The sequence below is a fragment of the Bufo gargarizans genome, chromosome 6 (assembly GCF_014858855.1).
Source record: "Bufo gargarizans isolate SCDJY-AF-19 chromosome 6, ASM1485885v1, whole genome shotgun sequence".
In the NCBI taxonomy this organism is placed as follows: domain Eukaryota; kingdom Metazoa; phylum Chordata; class Amphibia; order Anura; family Bufonidae; genus Bufo; species Bufo gargarizans.
In genome coordinates, this window is record NC_058085.1 from 151,052,765 (window position 1) to 151,075,125 (window position 22,361).

The 22,361-nt window shown below is 42.2% G+C and overlaps 1 protein-coding gene across 2 annotated transcripts in view; it reads right to left on the reverse strand.

Annotated features, from left to right (window-relative positions):
* Positions 1-22,361, reverse strand: part of LRRC20 (leucine rich repeat containing 20) — an 810,255-nt gene that overhangs the window by 577,617 nt on the left and 210,277 nt on the right. For both annotated transcript variants that reach the window (XM_044298858.1, XM_044298859.1), the window contains exon 3: positions 12,297-12,446. In XM_044298858.1, coding sequence (XP_044154793.1) covers positions 12,297-12,446 — 150 coding nt within the window. The remainder of the gene's footprint in view (positions 1-12,296; positions 12,447-22,361) is intronic.

Below are 22,361 nucleotides of genomic sequence, written 5' to 3' on the forward strand. Positions count from 1 at the left end.
ATGTTGAGTTCCACTTGTTTCCAGTGAAAGTTACTGTCACCACCACATATCTGAGAAGTTCTGACAAATGTTCTTCAGTACCTCCTGCATGATGTTCTTTTGTTTTGGTTTCGCTTTGACATCTCTTCTCCCTCTCCCAGCTGTCATCTATTAGCAGTGATTGCCTCCCTTTATATTCCCTCCCATACTGCCTCACTTTGCGGTTTATACTACTTCCTGGATTGTGCTCACTGCTAGAAGTTTGCTACTGCTGGTTTCTCAGATAAGTCTATCCCTTTATTTGTGTTTTCCTGTTGGCTTGATTCTAGGTGACCCTGACTCCCTCCGTATTAAGTGCAGGGAGCCGGTGGTTGTGTCCCCTCACTATTATAGGGTTTTCAGGTGTCACTCAGTCTAGGTACGTGGACATGCAACTTTCTATCACAGAGATCTTTGTATGGGCTGAGCAGTCTGGGAGAGCTATAGGGCTTTAATAGGGCTCACCCTTTTGTTCCTTAGTTTGGGATCTTTATTTGTTACTTCTTGTTTTCTGCAACACCATCCGTGACATTATAAACCGCCAAAACCGTCTTAAGCATGGATCCGTTTTCAGCCTTGACGGACTGCATGCGGGCTCTTTCACTGGAGGTCGCAAAGCTCCGTAAAACTGTGTCTCAGTTTCAGGTGACCGGTTCCGCTTGCGTTCATGGAGTTTGTTCTGAGCCTAAGTTCTTGCTTCCGGATACCTTCTCTGGGGGTAGTGAGAATTTTGTTTGTTTTAGAGAGGCTTGCAAACTCCATTTTCGCCTACTTCCCCATTCCTCTGGTGATGAGGAGAAGAGGGTGGGGATCATCATATCACTGCTCGGGGATAACGCTCAGTCTTGGGCCTTTTCACTGCTGGTGGGGGCACGGCCCCTCTGATCAATGGATGAATTTTTTGTAGCTCTTGGTCAGATATATGATGATCCGGATCATATTGCTCTGGCTGAATCTAAACTGTGTCTTTTATGACAGGGAAAACAGTCCGCAGAGATATACTGTTCAGAATTTCAGAGATGGGCAGCTGATACTGGTTGGAATGATGCTGCACTCCGAAGTTAATTTTGCCATGGTCTTTCAGAGGGATTGAAAGATGCATTTGCCTTTCATGAGAGACCTACCTCCTTGGAGTCTGCCATGTCTCGGTCCGTTCGTATTGACAGGCGTCTTAGAGAGAGAGGAGAGATCACTCCTTCCTGTCATACTCAGTCCAAGGACAGTGGGACGGTCTCATTCAGTGCACAAGGGTCTCAGTCTCTCTCAATCCCCTCTGAGCAGGAACCCATGCAGCTGGGTTTGCTTGCCTCTAACAACAGGGGATTCAGCTCTCAGAGGAGGGTTTGTTTCTGTTGTGGAGGTATAAATCATTTGGCAAATGTTTGTCCCTCTAGGAGATTCAGGGAGTTTTTTGAGAGTAATAAAGAAACAAAAAGAAAAAAGTCCTCTAAAAACGTTCCATCTATTACAATTGGCAAGGTTGCTGCGGAAATTGAAGGTTTTTCGTTTGCTTGTAGTTCCCGTTTTGTCCTACCTGCCAGGGTGGCGCTAGAGAGCAAGAACATTGTTTGTGAGATTTTTGTAGATAGTGGAGCAGCTGTCAATCTCATTGATAATCAATTTGCTATAACATATGGTTTCCAGGTATGCACTTTGGGAAAGGACATACCTGTTTTTGCTATTGATTCCGCTCCACTTTCTCAAAAATTGTTAACGGGCATAGTTCACAATATCCGTTTGACTGTGGGTGATTCTCAAGTTGAGGATGTGTCATGTTTCGTCCTAAGTGGGTTACCTACTCCTCTAGTGTTGGGGCTACCCTGGCTCACTAAACATAACCCCATCATTGATTGGCAAGCGAGGCAAATAAATGGTTGGAGTAACTTTTGCAGAGAGAATTGCCTCTCGACATCTCTTTCACAGGTTTCTACTAAGACTGTACCATCTTTTCTCTCTGAATTTTCGGATGTGTTTTCTGAGAGTGGTGTTCAGGAGCTGCCCCCTCTCCGGGAGTACGATTGCCCTATTAATCTCATCCCAGGCACCAAGCTGCCTAAATCTCATTTATACAATCTCTCCCAACCTGAAAGGGTCGCTATGCGTATCTCTGAGAGCCTGAGAAAGGGACACATACGACCTTCGAAGTCACCTGTTGCTGCTGTTTTTGTTTTTTGTTTTTTTTTTAAAGAAAAAAGATGGTTCTTTAAGACCATGTTTGGATTTCAGGGAGCTGAACAGTATCACAATTTGTGATCCTTATCCGCTTCCTCTGATCCCAGACCTGTTTAACCAGATTGTTGGGGCTAAAGTTTTTTCCAAGTTGGATTTAAGAGGGGCATACAACCTGGTCAGGGTCACAGAAGGGGACGAATGGAAAACGGCCTTCAATACCCCTGAGGGCCATTTTGAGAATTTGTTTATGCCTTTTGGTTTGATGAATGCTCCAGCCGTCTTCCAACATTTTGGGAACAGCATTTTTTATCATTTAATGGGGAAATTTGTACTAGTGTATCTAGATGACATTTTGATTTTTTCTCCTGATTTCAAAACTCATAGGAACCACCTACGTCAGGTCTTGCTCATTCTGCGGGAGAATAAATTGTATGCTAAACTAGAAAAATGTGTGTTTGCGGTTCCAGAAATTCAATTTCTGGGTTTTCTCCTCTCCGCTTCTGGTTTTCGCATGGACCCCGAGAAGGTCCGCGCTGTGCTTGATTGGGAGCTTCCTGAGAATCAGAAGGCGCTGATGCACTTTTTGGGTTTTGCCAATTATTACAGGAAGTTCATTTTGAATTATTCCTCTGTTATTAAGCCACTCACTGATATGACTAGAAAGGGGGTAGATTTTTCCTCCTGGTCGGTAGAGGCGCGTAAGGCCTTTTCTAGTATCAAAGAGTTTTGCTTCCGCTTCCATCTTGATACAACCTGATGTCCCTCTGCCCTTCATTGTTGAGGTGGATGCTTCTGAGGTGGGTGTGGGTGCTGTCTTGTCTCAGGGTCCCTCTCCTGCCAAATGGCGTCAGTGTGCCTTTTTCTCGAAGAAACTCTCCTCTGCAGAGAGAAATTACGATGTGGGAGATAGGGAGTTGTTGGCCATCAAGTTAGCTTTTGAGGAATGGCGCCATTGGCTAGAGGGAGCCAGACACCCTATTACCGTGTTTACCGACCATAAGAATCTGGCCTACTTGGAGTCAGCCAAGCGTTTGAACCCGAGACAGGCCAGATGGTCTTTGTTCATTTCTAGGTTTAATTTTGTTGTCACGTTCTGCCCTGGGGTTAAGAATGTGAAGGCTGATGCCCTGTCACGTTGTTTTCCGGGAGGGGGGAACTTTGAAGACCCGGTTCCCATTTTGGCTGAAGGGGTGGTGGTCTCTGCTCTTTATCCTGAATTGGAGGCAGAGGTTCAGGCAGCCCAGGCAGAGGCTCCTGATCTTTGTCCTCCTGGGAGGTTGTTTGTGCCTCTCGCTTTACGACACAAGGTTTTTAAGGAGCACCACGATACTGTCCTTGCTGGGCACCCGGGGGGTAGAGCCACAGTGGAACTCATTGCTCGGAGATTCTGGTGGCCGGCGCTTCGTAAGTCAGTTGAGGGTTTTGTGGCAGCCTGCGAGACCTGCGCTCGTTCCAAAGTCCCTTATTCACGGCCATCAGGTCCTCTCCTCCCGTTACCCATTCCTTCCCATCCTTGGACACATCTGTCCATGGACTTCATTATGGACCTGCCTCGTTCCTCGGGGAAGACTGTGATTCTGGTGGTGGTGGACCGTTTTAGCAAAATGGCTCATTTCATTCCTTTTCCTGGGTTGCCCAATGCTAAACCCCTGGCGCAGGCATTTATTGATCACATTGTCAAATTGCATGGCATTCCTTCAGACATAGTCTCTGATAGGGGCACGAAGTTTGTTTGCAGATTTTGGAAGGCTTTCTGTTCTCGCTTGGGGGTTCGGGTGTCATTCTCTTCTGCTTTCCACCCGCAGTCGAATGGCCAGACAGAGCGCGTCAATCAGAATCTGGAGACATATGTGCTCTGTTTTGTGGCAGAAAATCAGGAGGATTGGTGTTCTTTTTTGTCCCTTGCTGAGTTTGCTTTAAATAACCATCGTCAGGAGTCCTCTGATAAGTCACCATTTTTTGGTGCATATGGGTTTCATCCGCAGTTTGGGACATTCTCTGGAGAGGGGTCTTCTGGTTTACCTGATGAGGAGAGATTCTCCTCGTCTTTATCCTGAATCTTTTGCCAAATAGATGACAATGTAAAGAGCAAGAGTGAGAGATATAAGCGTGTGGCGGATAAGAGACGTGTGCCTGGTCCGGACCTGAATGTTGGTAATCTGGTGTGGTTGTCTACTAAGAATATCAAATTGAAGGTTCCCTTCTGGAAGTTTGGTCCTAAGTTTATTGGGCCTTACAAAATCTTGTCCGTCATCAATCCCGTTGCCTACCGTCTTGATCTTCCTCAGACTTGGAAGATCCATAATGTTTTTCACAAGTCCCTATTAAAACCTTATGTCCAACCCACTGTACCCTCCTCTTTGCCTCCGACTCTGATTGTGGTTGATGGTAATCTTGAATTTCAGGTCTCTAGGATTGTGGACTCTCGTATTATCCGCGGTTCTCTTCAGTACCTTGTTCATTGGGAGGGTTATGGTCCTGAGGAGAGGATGTGGGTTCCAGTGGCGGACATTAAGGCCACTCATCTTATCAGGGCGTTCCATAGGTCCCATCCTAAGAAGGTGGGCTCTGAGTGTCCGGAGTCCACTCGTAGAGGGAGGGGTACCGTCACCGCCAGATATCTGAGAAGTTCTGACAGACGTTCTTCAGTACCTCCTGCATGATGTCCTTTTGTTTTGGTTTCGCTTTGACATCTTCTCCCTCTCCCAGCTGTCATCTATTAGCAGTGATTGCCTCTCTTTATATCCCCTCCCATACTGCCTCACTTTGCGGTTTATACTACTTCCTGTATTGTGCTCACTGCTAGAAGTTTGCTACTGCTGATTTCTCAGATAAGTCTATCCCTTTATTTGTGTTTTCCTGTTGGCTTGATTCTAGGTGACCCTGACTCCCTCCGTATTAAGTGCAGGGAGCCGGTGGTCGTGTCCCCTCACTATTATAGGGGTTTTCAGGTGTCACTAAGTCTAGGTACGTGGACATGCAACTTTCTATCACAGACATCTTTGTATGGGCTGAGCAGTCAGGGAGAGCTATAGGGCTTTAATAGAGCTCACCCATTTGTTCCTTAGTTTGGGATCAAGTCAGTCAGATCTTTATTTGTTACTTCTTGTTTTCTGCAACACCATCCGTGACATTATAAACCGCCAAAACCGTCTTAAGCATGGATCCGTTTTCAGCCTTGACGGACTGCATGCGGGCTCTTTCACTGGAGGTCGCAAAGCTCCGTAAAACTGTGTCTCAGTTTCAGGTGACCGGTTCCGCTTGCGTTCATGGAGTTTGTTCTGAGCCTAAGTTCTTGCTTCCGGATACCTTCTCTGGGGGTAGTGAGAATTTTGTTTGTTTTAGAGAGGCTTGCAAACTCCATTTTCACCTACTTCCCCATTCCTCTGGTGATGAGGAGAAGAGGGTGGGGATCATCATATCACTGCTCGGGGATAACGCTCAGTCTTGGGCCTTTTCACTGCTGGTGGGGGCACGGCCCCTCTGATCAATGGATGAATTTTTTGTAGCTCTTGGTCAGATATATGATGATCCGGATCATATTGCTCTGGCTGAATCTAAACTGTGTCTTTTATGACAGGGAAAACAGTCCGCAGAGATATACTGTTCAGAATTTCAGAGATGGGCAGCTGATACTGGTTGGAATGATGCTGCACTCCGAAGTTAATTTTGCCATGGTCTTTCAGAGGGATTGAAAGATGCATTTGCCTTTCATGAGAGACCTACCTCCTTGGAGTCTGCCATGTCTCGGTCCGTTCGTATTGACAGGCGTCTTAGAGAGAGAGGAGAGATCACTCCTTCCTGTCATACTCAGTCCAAGGACAGTGGGACGGTCTCATTCAGTGCACAAGGGTCTCAGTCTCTCTCAATCCCCTCTGAGCAGGAACCCATGCAGCTGGGTTTGCTTGCCTCTAACAACAGGGGATTCAGCTCTCAGAGGAGGGTTTGTTTCTGTTGTGGAGGTATAAATCATTTGGCAAATGTTTGTCCCTCTAGGAGATTCAGGGAGTTTTTTGAGAGTAATAAAGAAACAAAAAGAAAAAAGTCCTCTAAAAACGTTCCATCTATTACAATTGGCAAGGTTGCTGCGGAAATTGAAGGTTTTTCGTTTGCTTGTAGTTCCCGTTTTGTCCTACCTGCCAGGGTGGCGCTAGAGAGCAAGAACATTGTTTGTGAGATTTTTGTAGATAGTGGAGCAGCTGTCAATCTCATTGATAATCAATTTGCTATAACATATGGTTTCCAGGTATGCACTTTGGGAAAGGACATACCTGTTTTTGCTATTGATTCCGCTCCACTTTCTCAAAAATTGTTAACGGGCATAGTTCACAATATCCGTTTGACTGTGGGTGATTCTCAAGTTGAGGATGTGTCATGTTTCGTCCTAAGTGGGTTACCTACTCCTCTAGTGTTGGGGCTACCCTGGCTCACTAAACATAACCCCATCATTGATTGGCAAGCGAGGCAAATAAATGGTTGGAGTAACTTTTGCAGAGAGAATTGCCTCTCGACATCTCTTTCACAGGTTTCTACTAAGACTGTACCATCTTTTCTCTCTGAATTTTCGGATGTGTTTTCTGAGAGTGGTGTTCAGGAGCTGCCCCCTCTCCGGGAGTACGATTGCCCTATTAATCTCATCCCAGGCACCAAGCTGCCTAAATCTCATTTATACAATCTCTCCCAACCTGAAAGGGTCGCTATGCGTATCTCTGAGAGCCTGAGAAAGGGACACATACGACCTTCGAAGTCACCTGTTGCTGCTGTTTTTGTTTTTTGTTTTTTTTTTAAAGAAAAAAGATGGTTCTTTAAGACCATGTTTGGATTTCAGGGAGCTGAACAGTATCACAATTTGTGATCCTTATCCGCTTCCTCTGATCCCAGACCTGTTTAACCAGATTGTTGGGGCTAAAGTTTTTTCCAAGTTGGATTTAAGAGGGGCATACAACCTGGTCAGGGTCACAGAAGGGGACGAATGGAAAACGGCCTTCAATACCCCTGAGGGCCATTTTGAGAATTTGTTTATGCCTTTTGGTTTGATGAATGCTCCAGCCGTCTTCCAACATTTTGGGAACAGCATTTTTTATCATTTAATGGGGAAATTTGTACTAGTGTATCTAGATGACATTTTGATTTTTTCTCCTGATTTCAAAACTCATAGGAACCACCTACGTCAGGTCTTGCTCATTCTGCGGGAGAATAAATTGTATGCTAAACTAGAAAAATGTGTGTTTGCGGTTCCAGAAATTCAATTTCTGGGTTTTCTCCTCTCCGCTTCTGGTTTTCGCATGGACCCCGAGAAGGTCCGCGCTGTGCTTGATTGGGAGCTTCCTGAGAATCAGAAGGCGCTGATGCACTTTTTGGGTTTTGCCAATTATTACAGGAAGTTCATTTTGAATTATTCCTCTGTTATTAAGCCACTCACTGATATGACTAGAAAGGGGGTAGATTTTTCCTCCTGGTCGGTAGAGGCGCGTAAGGCCTTTTCTAGTATCAAAGAGTTTTGCTTCCGCTTCCATCTTGATACAACCTGATGTCCCTCTGCCCTTCATTGTTGAGGTGGATGCTTCTGAGGTGGGTGTGGGTGCTGTCTTGTCTCAGGGTCCCTCTCCTGCCAAATGGCGTCAGTGTGCCTTTTTCTCGAAGAAACTCTCCTCTGCAGAGAGAAATTACGATGTGGGAGATAGGGAGTTGTTGGCCATCAAGTTAGCTTTTGAGGAATGGCGCCATTGGCTAGAGGGAGCCAGACACCCTATTACCGTGTTTATCGACCATAAGAATCTGGCCTACTTGGAGTCAGCCAAGCGTTTGAACCCGAGACAGGCCAGATGGTCTTTGTTCATTTCTAGGTTTAATTTTGTTGTCACGTTCTGCCCTGGGGTTAAGAATGTGAAGGCTGATGCCCTGTCACGTTGTTTTCCGGGAGGGGGGAACTTTGAAGACCCGGTTCCCATTTTGGCTGAAGGGGTGGTGGTCTCTGCTCTTTATCCTGAATTGGAGGCAGAGGTTCAGGCAGCCCAGGCAGAGGCTCCTGATCTTTGTCCTCCTGGGAGGTTGTTTGTGCCTCTCGCTTTACGACACAAGGTTTTTAAGGAGCACCACGATACTGTCCTTGCTGGGCACCCGGGGGGTAGAGCCACAGTGGAACTCATTGCTCGGAGATTCTGGTGGCCGGCGCTTCGTAAGTCAGTTGAGGGTTTTGTGGCAGCCTGCGAGACCTGCGCTCGTTCCAAAGTCCCTTATTCACGGCCATCAGGTCCTCTCCTCCCGTTACCCATTCCTTCCCATCCTTGGACACATCTGTCCATGGACTTCATTATGGACCTGCCTCGTTCCTCGGGGAAGACTGTGATTCTGGTGGTGGTGGACCGTTTTAGCAAAATGGCTCATTTCATTCCTTTTCCTGGGTTGCCCAATGCTAAACCCCTGGCGCAGGCATTTATTGATCACATTGTCAAATTGCATGGCATTCCTTCAGACATAGTCTCTGATAGGGGCACGAAGTTTGTTTGCAGATTTTGGAAGGCTTTCTGTTCTCGCTTGGGGGTTCGGGTGTCATTCTCTTCTGCTTTCCACCCGCAGTCGAATGGCCAGACAGAGCGCGTCAATCAGAATCTGGAGACATATGTGCTCTGTTTTGTGGCAGAAAATCAGGAGGATTGGTGTTCTTTTTTGTCCCTTGCTGAGTTTGCTTTAAATAACCATCGTCAGGAGTCCTCTGATAAGTCACCATTTTTTGGTGCATATGGGTTTCATCCGCAGTTTGGGACATTCTCTGGAGAGGGGTCTTCTGGTTTACCTGATGAGGAGAGATTCTCCTCGTCTTTATCCTGAATCTTTTGCCAAATAGATGACAATGTAAAGAGCAAGAGTGAGAGATATAAGCGTGTGGCGGATAAGAGACGTGTGCCTGGTCCGGACCTGAATGTTGGTAATCTGGTGTGGTTGTCTACTAAGAATATCAAATTGAAGGTTCCCTTCTGGAAGTTTGGTCCTAAGTTTATTGGGCCTTACAAAATCTTGTCCGTCATCAATCCCGTTGCCTACCGTCTTGATCTTCCTCAGACTTGGAAGATCCATAATGTTTTTCACAAGTCCCTATTAAAACCTTATGTCCAACCCACTGTACCCTCCTCTTTGCCTCCGACTCTGATTGTGGTTGATGGTAATCTTGAATTTCAGGTCTCTAGGATTGTGGACTCTCGTATTATCCGCGGTTCTCTTCAGTACCTCGTTCATTGGGAGGGTTATGGTCCTGAGGAGAGGATGTGGGTTCCAGTGGCGGACATTAAGGCCACTCATCTTATCAGGGCGTTCCATAGGTCCCATCCTAAGAAGGTGGGCTCTGAGTGTCCGGAGTCCACTCGTAGAGGGAGGGGTACCGTCACCGCCAGATATCTGAGAAGTTCTGACAGACGTTCTTCAGTACCTCCTGCATGATGTCCTTTTGTTTTGGTTTCGCTTTGACATCTTCTCCCTCTCCCAGCTGTCATCTATTAGCAGTGATTGCCTCTCTTTATATCCCCTCCCATACTGCCTCACTTTGCGGTTTATACTACTTCCTGTATTGTGCTCACTGCTAGAAGTTTGCTACTGCTGGTTTCTCAGATAAGTCTATCCCTTTATTTGTGTTTTCCTGTTGGCTTGATTCTAGGTGACCCTGACTCCCTCCGTATTAAGTGCAGGGAGCCGGTGGTCGTGTCCCCTCACTATTATAGGGGTTTTCAGGTGTCACTAAGTCTAGGTACGTGGACATGCAACTTTCTATCACAGACATCTTTGTATGGGCTGAGCAGTCAGGGAGAGCTATAGGGCTTTAATAGAGCTCACCCATTTGTTCCTTAGTTTGGGATCAAGTCAGTCAGATCTTTATTTGTTACTTCTTGTTTTCTGCAACACCATCCGTGACAGTTACTTACTGATGATATATACAAAATATAATGATTATGTTTCCCCCTAAAACATTCAGATTTGCGATGGGAGTGAATACAAGTAGCCTAGAAAAGAGGGTGTTTGGTTCCTCCTCACCCAAGCCTTGTTGCCTAACTGGACTAGTGCTCTCAAAGCATCCAAGTTTCTATACCTTGCCTTGAAGAACACTAATATATCCAAAACAGCTATATGTGAGTTATTAGGCTGTATCTTCTATCTATGCTATATCACCAGTATCTCTGGAGGGACAATTGGCCACTAGGGATAGAAAGGATCTACAGTACTATATACCCGGAATGCACAAGGAGGGTGTCATATTTTATGAACCAAAATATGGACACAATCATGGACATAAAGCCTTAATTTTTTGCTGGGTAGATACCTTGTAGCATAAGAAAACCGTCTGTAATAAGAAGATTTAACTTGAAATCTTTAAAATTAGCAAAATAGAGCCTCTAGGGGGGCAAGTTTCCAATGTGCTCTGTACAACACAGGTCTTTAAAGGTGTTGTCCACTTACATTAAAGTGTAACTGCCATTTCACTACCATAAATGAAATTCCTAACATATGTGATGCTGAAGAAAAGGTGTTCATGAAGCTTTATTTTTCAGTTAATTTGACCTCCCTGATGTCTGTATTCAGCCCTTAGCAACCCTATTTCTCTGTGCCTCTATTTCAGCATCTTCCTAACATGGCCTCTGCTGCTCTTCCTGTGATGATGTTTGCCATGTCCTTGAGGCCCTCCTGTATTTCCCTCACTTCCCATAACCCTTTGCTCTCCTCACATGATGGAACCAATCAGAATGCAGATAACTTACCCCACTACCCCAGAGCAGTGTGTATGCTCTCACATACAGCTAACCAGAGCCAGACAAGACCAATCATAATGCAGATAACTTCCCCACTACCCCAGAGCAGTGTGTATACTTTCACATACAGTTAACCAGAGAAAAGCCCTGCAATGACATGAAATCAGTAAGCATTTGTTCTAGCCTCACAATACAAGTTTTTTTTAGGAACAATTTTGGGGTATATATTGTGTATTAAATAACTTTTATTGTTTTATTTTTAGGGGGAAAGATAAAAAAGCGGCATCATTTTTACATTATTTTGTGGAACTTTTTTTTACGGCATTCACTGTGTGGTGAAAATAATGTAATTTTATTATGGGGGTCACTACCCTGATAATAATGTCACCTTTCTACATTTCTATATATTTTTTTACTATCTTTCTCTCCTCCTGCCTGCTCTGCAGCTGCTCCCTCTCGTCATCCAGACTGACAAGGAGGGGGGCTACTTTAACTGCCCATATCTAGCTAGAGATATTGGTTTTGTATTGTTTGAAAGCTGACATTCCAGACAATACCAGAATGACAGCAATATGTTCAGTACAGGGGAAGATATCACTGATAGAAATCGGGATGCAATGAATGCAACTGAAAGTGAAAGTAAAAGCAGGTTTTACCCGCGATTATTCCCAACTCGATTTCTAACAGTGATTTCTCCTCTTGACTTTCAGCTTTCAGACAAGTGAGGCAGTACATTTAGTGTTAGGGACCCATCTGCGGAAGCCAACTCATTTATAGTCAGTATTGTACCACTTTTATCTAGAATGACCACCATTTCTTAGCTCTATTGTTTGTATATATAACGGTGTGCAGCCATTTTGTTTTTTTTATAATGCTGTGAAAGGGTCCTGCTCAATGTGAAAGTGACAGCAATTTCTTGGTGTTATTATGAGGTGAAACTGAAAAAGTTTAAATTATAAAGCACAAAAGCATTTATACAGCAGGGTGTACTATACTATTAGGGTATAAAAAAATGAAAAGGCAGTCACACTTTAAATAGATTACTGGTAGCACCACTGCAATAATACCCAGAAATCAGTTGTAATCTATGCAGATTTATGGGAAAAAATGTTTCATTTCCTAGCACCACCATGGGGGAATTCATTGGGTTTGGGGCACATTACACAGTTCTTACTGAATTCAGTAGAATATCCATGTGATCCAATGAATTATCAGGAGATTCCACAAGGGAGAATATCACCACCAGTACTGACAAGTTTAATCCATACAGTGTATAGTATATAGGACCTCAGCATGGACAACTGCAGGTTCCCACAAAAACTGTGACATTTTATCAGCTATACAACATACTGAGATATCTGCTCATACCTTGTACTTCTTTGAAAACAGTAAAGAATTTTCCTGTTAGACTTTTCAACTCATTATTAGCCAGTGAAATGGAGAAGATTTTGTCAGCAACTGAACTTGTGGGCAAATACAGCCCAACCGGGAACGATCTCAGAGCACAGTCCGATAGATCTGAAGGAAAGAAAAAATTATGAAATCAGTAATAGGAAGTGATTAAATATAATTGTATTATTTTCCATTGGAACTAGATGTTCACTTTTTTTATTATAATTTGAGGCAGACTCGGTACTGACCTGTGCTTCTAATGTGTAGGGAATAAAGTAGACACAAAGTAACCAATACAGGTGAAACTTGAAAAATTGGAATATCATGCAAAAGTTCATTTATTTCAGTAATGCAAATTAAAAAGTGAAACTAATATTTGAGATAGACTCATTACATGCAAAGCAAGATATTTCAAGCCTTTATTTGTTATGATTTGGATGATTATGGCTTACAGCTTATAAAAAACCCAAATTCACAATCTCAGAAAATTAGAATATTTCATGAAATCAATAAAAAAGGATGTTAAATAGAAAAATGTAGGACCTCTGAAAAGTATAATCATGCATATGTATTCTGTACTTGGTTTGGACCCCTTTTGCATCAATTACTGCCTCAATGTGGTGTGGCATGGCTGCTATACTGCTAAGGTGTTATAGAAGACCAGGATGCTTCAACAGCAGCCTTCAGCTCTTTTGCATTGTTTGGTCTCATGTCTCTCATCTTTCTCTTGCCAATGCCCCATAGATTCTATATGGGGTTCAGGTCAGGTGAGTTTGCTGGCCAATAAAGCATAGTAATCCCATGGTCATTGAACCAGGTTTTGGTACTTTTGACAGTGTGGACAGGGGCCAAGTCCTGATGGAAAATGAAGTCACCATCTCTATAAAGCTTGTCTGCGGAAAGAAGCATGAAGTGCTCCAAAATCTGGTAGACGGTTGCATTGACTCTGGACTTAATGAAGAACAGTGGACCAATACCAGCAGATGACATGGCTCCCCAAATCAACATAGACTGTGGAAACTTTACACTAGACTTCAAGCATCTTGCATTGTGTGCCTCTCCATTCTTCCTCCAGACTCTGGGTCCTTGGTTTCCAAATGAGATAAATATAAGTTGCTCTCATCAGAAAAGAGGACTTTGGACCACTGAGCAACAGACCAGTTCTATTTTTTCTTTAGCCCAGGTAAGATGCTTCTGACATTGTTTGTTGTTATGGAGAGGCTTGACAAGAGGAAAATGACATTTGAAGCCCCATTCCTATTATCCATCTGTGTGTGTGGGCTCTTGATTAGTGTTGAGCGCGAATATTTGAATTACGAATATTTATCGCGACTATCACAATTTTGAGAATTCACGAATATTTTGAATATAGTGCTATATATTTATTTTTAGAATATTTGTCATTTTTTACTCGAAAAATAGGCAATGTAATGATTGCATAATATGCGAATGTTACACGATCAATATAGGCGTGGTTCAAAAAGGAATATATATCACTATATTGAATACAGAACTATATATTAATTTTTTAGAATATTCTGAATTTTTTTTCCATCTGAAGTTATGTTTCCTCCCTGTTTAAAGACGACCTTTCACCAATTATGACACTGTGAACTAAGAATACAGACATGGAGAGCGGCGCCCGGGGATCTCACTGCACTTACTATTATCCCTGGGCGCCGCTCCGCTCTCCCGCTATGCCCTCCGGTATCTCCGGCCACTAAGTTATAGTAGGCGGAGATTTCAGTCACTAAGTTATGGTAGGCGGAGTCTGCCCTTGTTCTGCTCCAGGGCTGGCCAATCGCAGTGCAGAGCTCACAGCCTGGGAGGTTATTTTCTCCCAGGCTGTGAGCTCTGCAATGCGATTGGGCAGCGCTACAGAAGAACAAGGGCAGACTCCGCCTACCATAACTTTGTGACCGGAGATACCGGAGAGCATAGCAGGAGAACTGAGCGGCGTCCAAGGATAATTGTAAGTGCAGTGAGATCCCCGGGCACCGCTCTACATGTCTGTATACTTAGTTCACATTGTCATAATCGGTGAAAGGTCCTCTTTAAGTTGCTTGTCAAGCAATTTAAGCAGGAAGGAATCATGACTTCAGATGAAAAAAAATAACGAATATATAGCACTATGTTCAATATAGTGATATATATATTAGTTTTTTAGAATATTCGGCAATGACGAATATTCTAAAGAACGAATATATAGCACTATATTCAATATAGTGCTATATATTAGTTTTTTTTATATTCGTCATTTTGTTTCCATCTGAAGTGATGATTCCTCCCTGCTTAAATTGCTTGACAAGCAACTTAAGCAGGGGAAGAAAATGATGAATATTCTAAAAAAAACTAATATATAGCACTATATTCTATAGTGCTATATATTCCTTTTTGATCCACGCCTGTATTGCTCATTACATTTCCGATTTTTCGAGTAAATAAAAAAGTTGAATGTACCGAATATTCGAATTAGTGAATATTCAACGAATATTCTACAAAATATTTGCAAAATATTGTGAATTCGAATATGACCCCTGCTGCTTATCACTACTCTTGATGGACTAACTCCAGCCTCAGTCCACTCTTTGTGAAAGTCCCCAACACTTTTGAATGGCTGTTTCCTGACAATCCTCTCCAGGCTTCTGTCATCACTGCTGCTTGTGCACATTTTTCTTCCACACTTGTCCCTTCCACATAACTTTCTATTAATGTTCTTTGATACAGCACTTTGGGAACATCCAACTTCTTTTGCAATTACCTTTTGAGGCTTTCCCTCCTTATGGAGGGTGTCAATGATGGTTTTCTGCACAACTGTCAGGTCAGCAGTCTTTCCCAAGATTGTGATTCCTACTGAACCAGACTGAGAGACAATTTAAAGGCTCAGGAACCCTTTGCAGGTGTTATGGATTAATTAGCTGACTAGAAAGTGACACTTTGAGCCTAGAATATTGAACCTTTTCACAATATTCTAATTTTCTGCAATTGTGAATCTGGGGTTTTCATAAACTGTAAACCATAATTATCCAAATTATAACAAATAAAGGCTTGAAATATCTAGCTTTGCATGTGATGAGTCTATCTCATATATTAGTTTCACCTTTTAAGTTGCATTACTGAAATAAATGAACTTTTGCACAATATTAAAATTTTTCGAGTTTCACCTGTATATAAGAAAAAAAGGGATTTCAGCTAACCCACCGTCCTCCTTCGCCATGCACGGATCCCAAACCAGGAATCAATCAAAACAGTAGAAAAAATCCAGCAGCAGGCTCAGGATAAAATCCAATTTCTTTATTTCTTCATTATAAAATCCATTGGCTATCCACACAGGCAAGGTCTACGCATTTCAACTGTAAGTCTTAATCATGGTCATGATTAAGACATACAGTCGAAATGCATAGACCTTGCCTGTGTGGTCAGCCTATGGATTTTATCAAACATCAGGATGCAATGTTATGTTGCAGCTGGCTCCATATAGCCAAGCCGCGCCCATTCATGGCAGTCAGTGGTGGCTATTTTTCTTTTTTACCATTTTGTGGTAAAATCGATCAGCCACTGGCTGTTGTGGATGGGCGGGGGTGGCTGCATGTGACCAGCTGCACCATCGGGCTGTATCCTAATATAAAGCATAAATTTGTTTTATTTGGTAGGTTACTATTTCTCAGAACTACACAAACGAGAGTAGATTCACGTCCCATAGGTTAAAATATATAATCTTTATAAAAAATAAAAAATAAATCACAAGTAAAACATGATACTATAAAATAACAAAATAATGAGAATATAGTGAATATGTCCAATTAGAAGCACCGCCTGACCTGAATATATATATATATATATATATATATATCTCTAAGGGTAATAAATCTATGAAAGAATGCTGGCCGGAGAGTTAGGTATAGTAGGCATATGACACACTGGGTAAAAAGAGAGAACCACCCTCTGGAAATATCTCAATGTGCTGACAGCACGCCACACTCTCTGAACAGCATAAATGAAAGTCAAGTCATGAACAGATATCTGAAAAGGTAGCTCAAGATATAAAGCAATGATCATACCAGTTAGAGTCAGGACAGGTAGACACTATGTCCTCGATGTACGTTTCGCTGTTCTGCTTCCTCAGGAAGCACTCCTCCTGAGGAAGCAGAACAGCGAAACGTACATCGAGGAGACAGTGTCCACCTGTACTAACTCTTGCTTTATATCTTGAGCTACCTTTTCAGATATCTGTTCATGACTTGACTTTTATTTATGCTGAATATTTTGTTATTTTATAGTATCATGTTTAACTTGTGATTTTTTTTTTAATAAAGATTATATATTTTTAACCTATAGGACGTGAATCTACTCTCTTTTGTGTGGTATATATAATAGGAATAGAGTATCCCAGTGACGGTAATTGTAGCATCATTTGACCTATTTGGTGATTAATTATTTCTCAGAACTGTTATTTTTATTTGTAGATTTAAAGAAAATGCATATTTTAGATCTGACAAAAGACAGGTTTGAAAAATATTCATTAAAAAGTAGATATTCGTTTTACGGAAGTTACAGGAAAGTCACGATTCATTGCGGTAAATGTAAAACTGCATGTAAAGCTACTTCAGTAGTATTAGAGGAGGTGACTATTATATTGCTGACCTGCCAGTCCTCCTTTCCTATATGGCTGAGAAATGGCAACAACTTGTCAACTTTTCATGAAGTGAAAGCAGCACAACAGCACCAAAAAAAAGTTACAAAACCCACATCTTTATCTGTGCAGTTTTGCTATAGCTAATAGGAAAGATATTATACATGGCATTATGTGAAAGTTGTTCCAAACGTTTTTATGGAGAACCACATTATGGCAATAGTACGGCATATCATGCTGTCTACCACTGCACAGCATGGGGACGAGCAATGGCATAGTGATCGCTCCTCCCCCCACAGCAGAAGAGATCGCTGCATGTAATAACAGTGGTCTCCTCTGCTATCGAGCAGGTAATTGCTGGGAAGGAATGCTTCCCTTCTGACAAGCGTCTGCCTGATCGGGGTACTTAATACACCCTTAAAAGGCAAATACATCATTAGCCTGGATTCACATCTGCATTGTGAATTTCAGCACTGTAATCCGGTCATTGTATCCAGCAGACTTGCTGGCTTCCAGCCGGAAAAAAAATACTACACGCAACATTTTTTGTCCGGCCTAAAGTCGGGATATATGGCAGAAAGTGGCCGGATTACTGCTGGATCCTATTACAGGTGGTATGCAGATTTGAACCCAGCCATAGTGGCTTTGTAGTAGAAAGACTGTACACAGGTTCCAAATTGCTTTAGATCTCTGTATTATCTATAAAACCCTACTCTGTGCACCAATGCGCAGAGATAAATTAGAGCAAATTGGAAGAAAAATATGCAATTGCCCCAGGTTCTATTGTCTGTCAAGAAAAGGTGACAATTCTGCACTTTATATTTTAGATATCGAGTATGGCAATTAGTGAAGTTAAATGTTCTGGGCAGGAACTAGTATAAATGGAGTGACTTAAAAAATAATATCCAGAAAACCATCCACTAATTTTTAAATAAAAAAATGGACTCATGTATAGTAAATTATGTTATAAAATATTTTTGATGGAAGTATTCCACAACTAGTCAACATTCCCTGTTCTGCTAAGTGCAAGACGCTATCAAACAGAGGAGGGTCGTATGGATTAGGTAAAAACACAGTACAAAATAAGAGGACAGGGGGTAGTCAAAATTGCCAAGCTAAAATCACAAAAGAGAAGAAGGTCAGAGGCAAGCCGAGGTCAATATACTAAACCATCTAAAAACACAGACAGAACCAGGAGCACAGCAAGAAAGAAAACCTACAACTAGCAAGGGTGAATTGCCAGCAAGGGATTTAAGTAGAGCACCAAGTCCCAGGATAAGAACAGAAGCTGGAGATCTCACCGCTGGAGCCTGGACAGGTATGTTAGTGACACCAGCTGTGCTGGTGGCCCCAATCACTTCAACAGGGCTACACTGTGGTTCAGGTGGTCAGGGGATGCATTGTACAAGAGAAAAAGGGGGCACAGTGATAAACCATCATTCCCAGTCAACCCACTACAAATCATAAAGTGATAAAATATGACATTGTTTTAAATTATGAAAATATCCCTTAAATAAAATGTACTCTCATAGTATTCCTAATTGAAACACTGCAACTATATCTCACAGACAAATCATAAAAATATAAGCATCAGAATCTTCTAAATGCAGAAACTGAATTCTCAGTTTAATACTTAACAGGTGTAAAAAGTAATTTGTGGTATTAATTTAAGCTATTGCTTGAACACTGCTATTAACATGCAGTGCTTAGCGTTCAGAATAGCCTCCTGTATTCTTCCACAATTCAGCATATTACATTTTGGCCCACTAGGCTGCTATCTGGTTCTAGCCAAAGTAATTTAGATGTTAACTAAGTTACATGCTTCAGGGATGGGATTCACAAATGATCATCTAAATGTAAGAAACGGAATATATTGCATATATTTTTTACGAACATGGTGCAATCTAGATAAGACTTAAAACCAGAAAATGAAGGTATACAATGAAATGGGAAACACCATATGAATATGCTTTAATATTAGTTAAACCTATGGTACTTTGCATAAATCAGTTGTAAAAGTATATATAAAAGGAATATATAAAAACATAAAAGTTACTGTATTTTTAGCTCCATAAGACGCATTCCCCCCCCCCTCCCCCCACCAAAAGTGGTAGAAAATTACAGTGCATCTTATGAAGTAAATACTAATGAGCACTTCCATGATTGATGCTTTCATTGGTACACAGTAGGACTGGGGAGCTGTGAATATAGCACTCCTGTTGCTAGTTTTACTTACCGCTCCCTAGACTTCTGCCAACATCACACTGTGCTGTGTCCTGATTGTGTAGAGAGTCAGCATGTAGTGTGCGTAAGTTCACATTATGATCTCACGTATGACATCAAGTCACAATGCAGCGCTGCAGGAAAAGCAAATTGAATCTCCCTAGTGGTGGCAGATACCGGAGCAGGAGAGGTAAGTTATTTTATTTATTTTATGTCTGATCTGAAGTCTGATGATTGGAGGCATGATTTGGGGGTCTGATCGGAGGTCTGATGAAGATTGGGGGTCTGATCTGAAGTGTGATGAAGATTGAGGGTTTGATTTGGGGATCTGAGGTCTGATGAACACTAGGGGTCTGATGAAGATTGGGTGTCTGATCTGAGGTCTGACGAGGATTGAAGATCTGATGAAGGTTGGGGTTCTGATCTGAAGTATGATAAAATACATGTTTTACATAGGTGCATCTTATGGTAAGGTGCGTCTTATAGAGCAAAAATATGGTATGTTATTGGAAGTCAAAGGTCCAGGAGTCTGCAGTTCCTTTTGTCTCTAAAACTATACAAGGAAAACAAGATGGAGAAAACAGATGAAGACACAACTTACTTTCTGCGTCAGTGACACTGTATGCTATAAGAGAGGAAGGAGAGCACCAGTGGGAGACATTTGATTGGTGCAGAGTAAACAGTACAGCCCTTAGATGAAACTAGGAAATGCTTGCCAACTGACTAAACATGGAGAGAGAAATTGTACATTCACAAAAACCAGCAAACAAAAAATAGGCACAAATGCACGCAAGGATGTCACTGTGTCTTGATGAGCAATGGATGGCTGTGGTCAATCTGCCCTAAACTTGGATATAAACATAAGATATTTGCAGGCTGATAGTTGAACAACAGCTAAAAGAATGATTGCCTGGTTGGCAGATGCAGCTATACACATTCTACTCCACATTGAGTATTACAGTCATTCAAACTGGCCATACATGTTTAATTACACCAGTTCTATCATTGAATGTCATTCGTGGACCAGCAAGCATCATACAAACAATTGGTCTGTCACCAGTCAATTAAAACAATGATTTTTTAATTTCACCCAAAGTTGATCATTCTGCTAAAAATCTCCCATTTTGATCAACTTTAGTGTATAACTACCTGAATCAACAGTGGGATCCCAGAAATGTAAGTTCCAGAAATCAACTTTCATAGAGCATTATTGGAGACAGTTTCCTAATTTTAGTGGTGGCTCTCTCCCACTTTTAGTGGAACTTCATTTCTTTGAAGGCATATGAGCCATGATCAATATATCATGTGAATGTCCCAGCTTACATATTGTAGGTGTGCAAAGTTTTTCACAAAGCTGTGATTCATGCAAATTTCAGAAAGATACCAGATGCCTTATTCAATAAATCAGTCATTGATATTTCCCAGGAGAACCCGTAGATCATGTTTGTTTTTTTAAAGAACAAAAGACGCATTAAAATATACTCTGCTGTTGAGTCACGTGGAATATGTGGATAACCATAGATAAAGAAATCGGTGTTATCATTTATAAATAATAAAAGCATCATCATTTTAAAACGGTCTAACTAAAGGTCTGAAATATAGTATTCACAACCTATGCATCATATTGAAGCTGATTGACGTCATGTTATTGTCTGCATACATCTGTGCAATCAATAGTTCTAGACATACTCTGTGATAGCAAAAATGTTTGCTACTTTCATTAGATTTTCTCATTGATCTGGTTCCAGGTAAGAAGTATGACTATATCTACATTTCATCTTGCATTTCTACACTGCCACTGGCTCTCCACCAGATCTCTTCACTCTGAACCTTGTTACTTTATTTTACCTTGTTCATTTATTTAGTGTTCTTTTACCCTTCATATTTTGTCCCTTTTATTTAAACACAACATGTCAATACAAAAAGCAGTGCAAATTTCAGGCAGCACTACAACATGCTTCCTGCAGATTGTACTGCATTTTGTGGTGACAAGCTTGCTGTAACAGCGGCTGAGGGGCAATGCTGTTCCCCCGCTTACTGCTACAGTCCTGGTCTCTGTTGGGGTTCTGCTATCACTTCTGAGGATTCCACTCCACAACTTCCACTCAGCTCTGGTCACAGGCTGGTTTCATGTTTCACTGCTCTAAGGGCAGAGCGCATCACTCCCTGGGCTGTGTGGGTTAGGTCAGGTGAACTCGCTGACCAACCCTGGCTCTCCTGCAGGTACTTAAGTGGCTCAGCCCTATTCCCAGACACCTCAGTGTCAAGGTCCTTGCATTTGTTAGTTCCTGATACTCATGTGTGCTCCTGACCTATACTTCGTTCCTGGATTCTGCTTATCATCTGATCCCTGCCTGCTTGCTTTGACTCTCCTGTTGCCTACCCAGATTGCCTGACCTGTGCCACCTGCTCTGATGTATTGCATGTCTGACCACGTCTCTGCTGCATCATTCGGTCCTGCATAGTTGCTACTGGTAACGTCTCTGCTCGCCTGACTCCGCTTATACTTCAGGTACCTACTCGATCTCTGTTCTAGTGCACTTAGGTCCAGTCAAGTTCTTCTACACCAAACGTACCCAACCATGCCTTCATGGATCTTGCTTTGTACACTGGGACAAGAAATGCAGGAATAGAAAAGGCCTTCCACAAACTGTTCCCACAAAGTTAGAAACATACAACTGTCCAAAATGTCTAGGTATGCTGAAACATTTGAACTAGGCCTGCTCTTGAAAAACAATCTCATAGCATTAGCCCTCCTCTGCCAAACTCTACAGTTGGCGCAATGCAATCAGACAGGTAACATTCTCTTGGCATTTGCCAAACCGATTTTTGTCCTTCAGACAGCCAGATAGAGAAGAGAGATTTGTCACTCCACAGAATATGTTTTCACTGCTCCAAAGTCCAGTGGCAGTGTGCTTTACAGTACTCCATTCGAGGCTTGGCATGGTGCTTGTGATGTAAGGTTTGCATGCAGCTGCTATGACATGAAAATCTTTTCCATAAAGCTCCCAGCACACAGGAACTCTGGGGTTATCGAGTCATCAGAACTCTGGAGACTTTTATGCACTATGTATCTCTTCAATAGGAGACCCAACTCTGTAACTCTACATGATCTGTCACTTCGTGGCTGTGTTGCTGTGGTTCCTAAATGATTCCACTTTGCAATAATACCACTAACAGTTAAT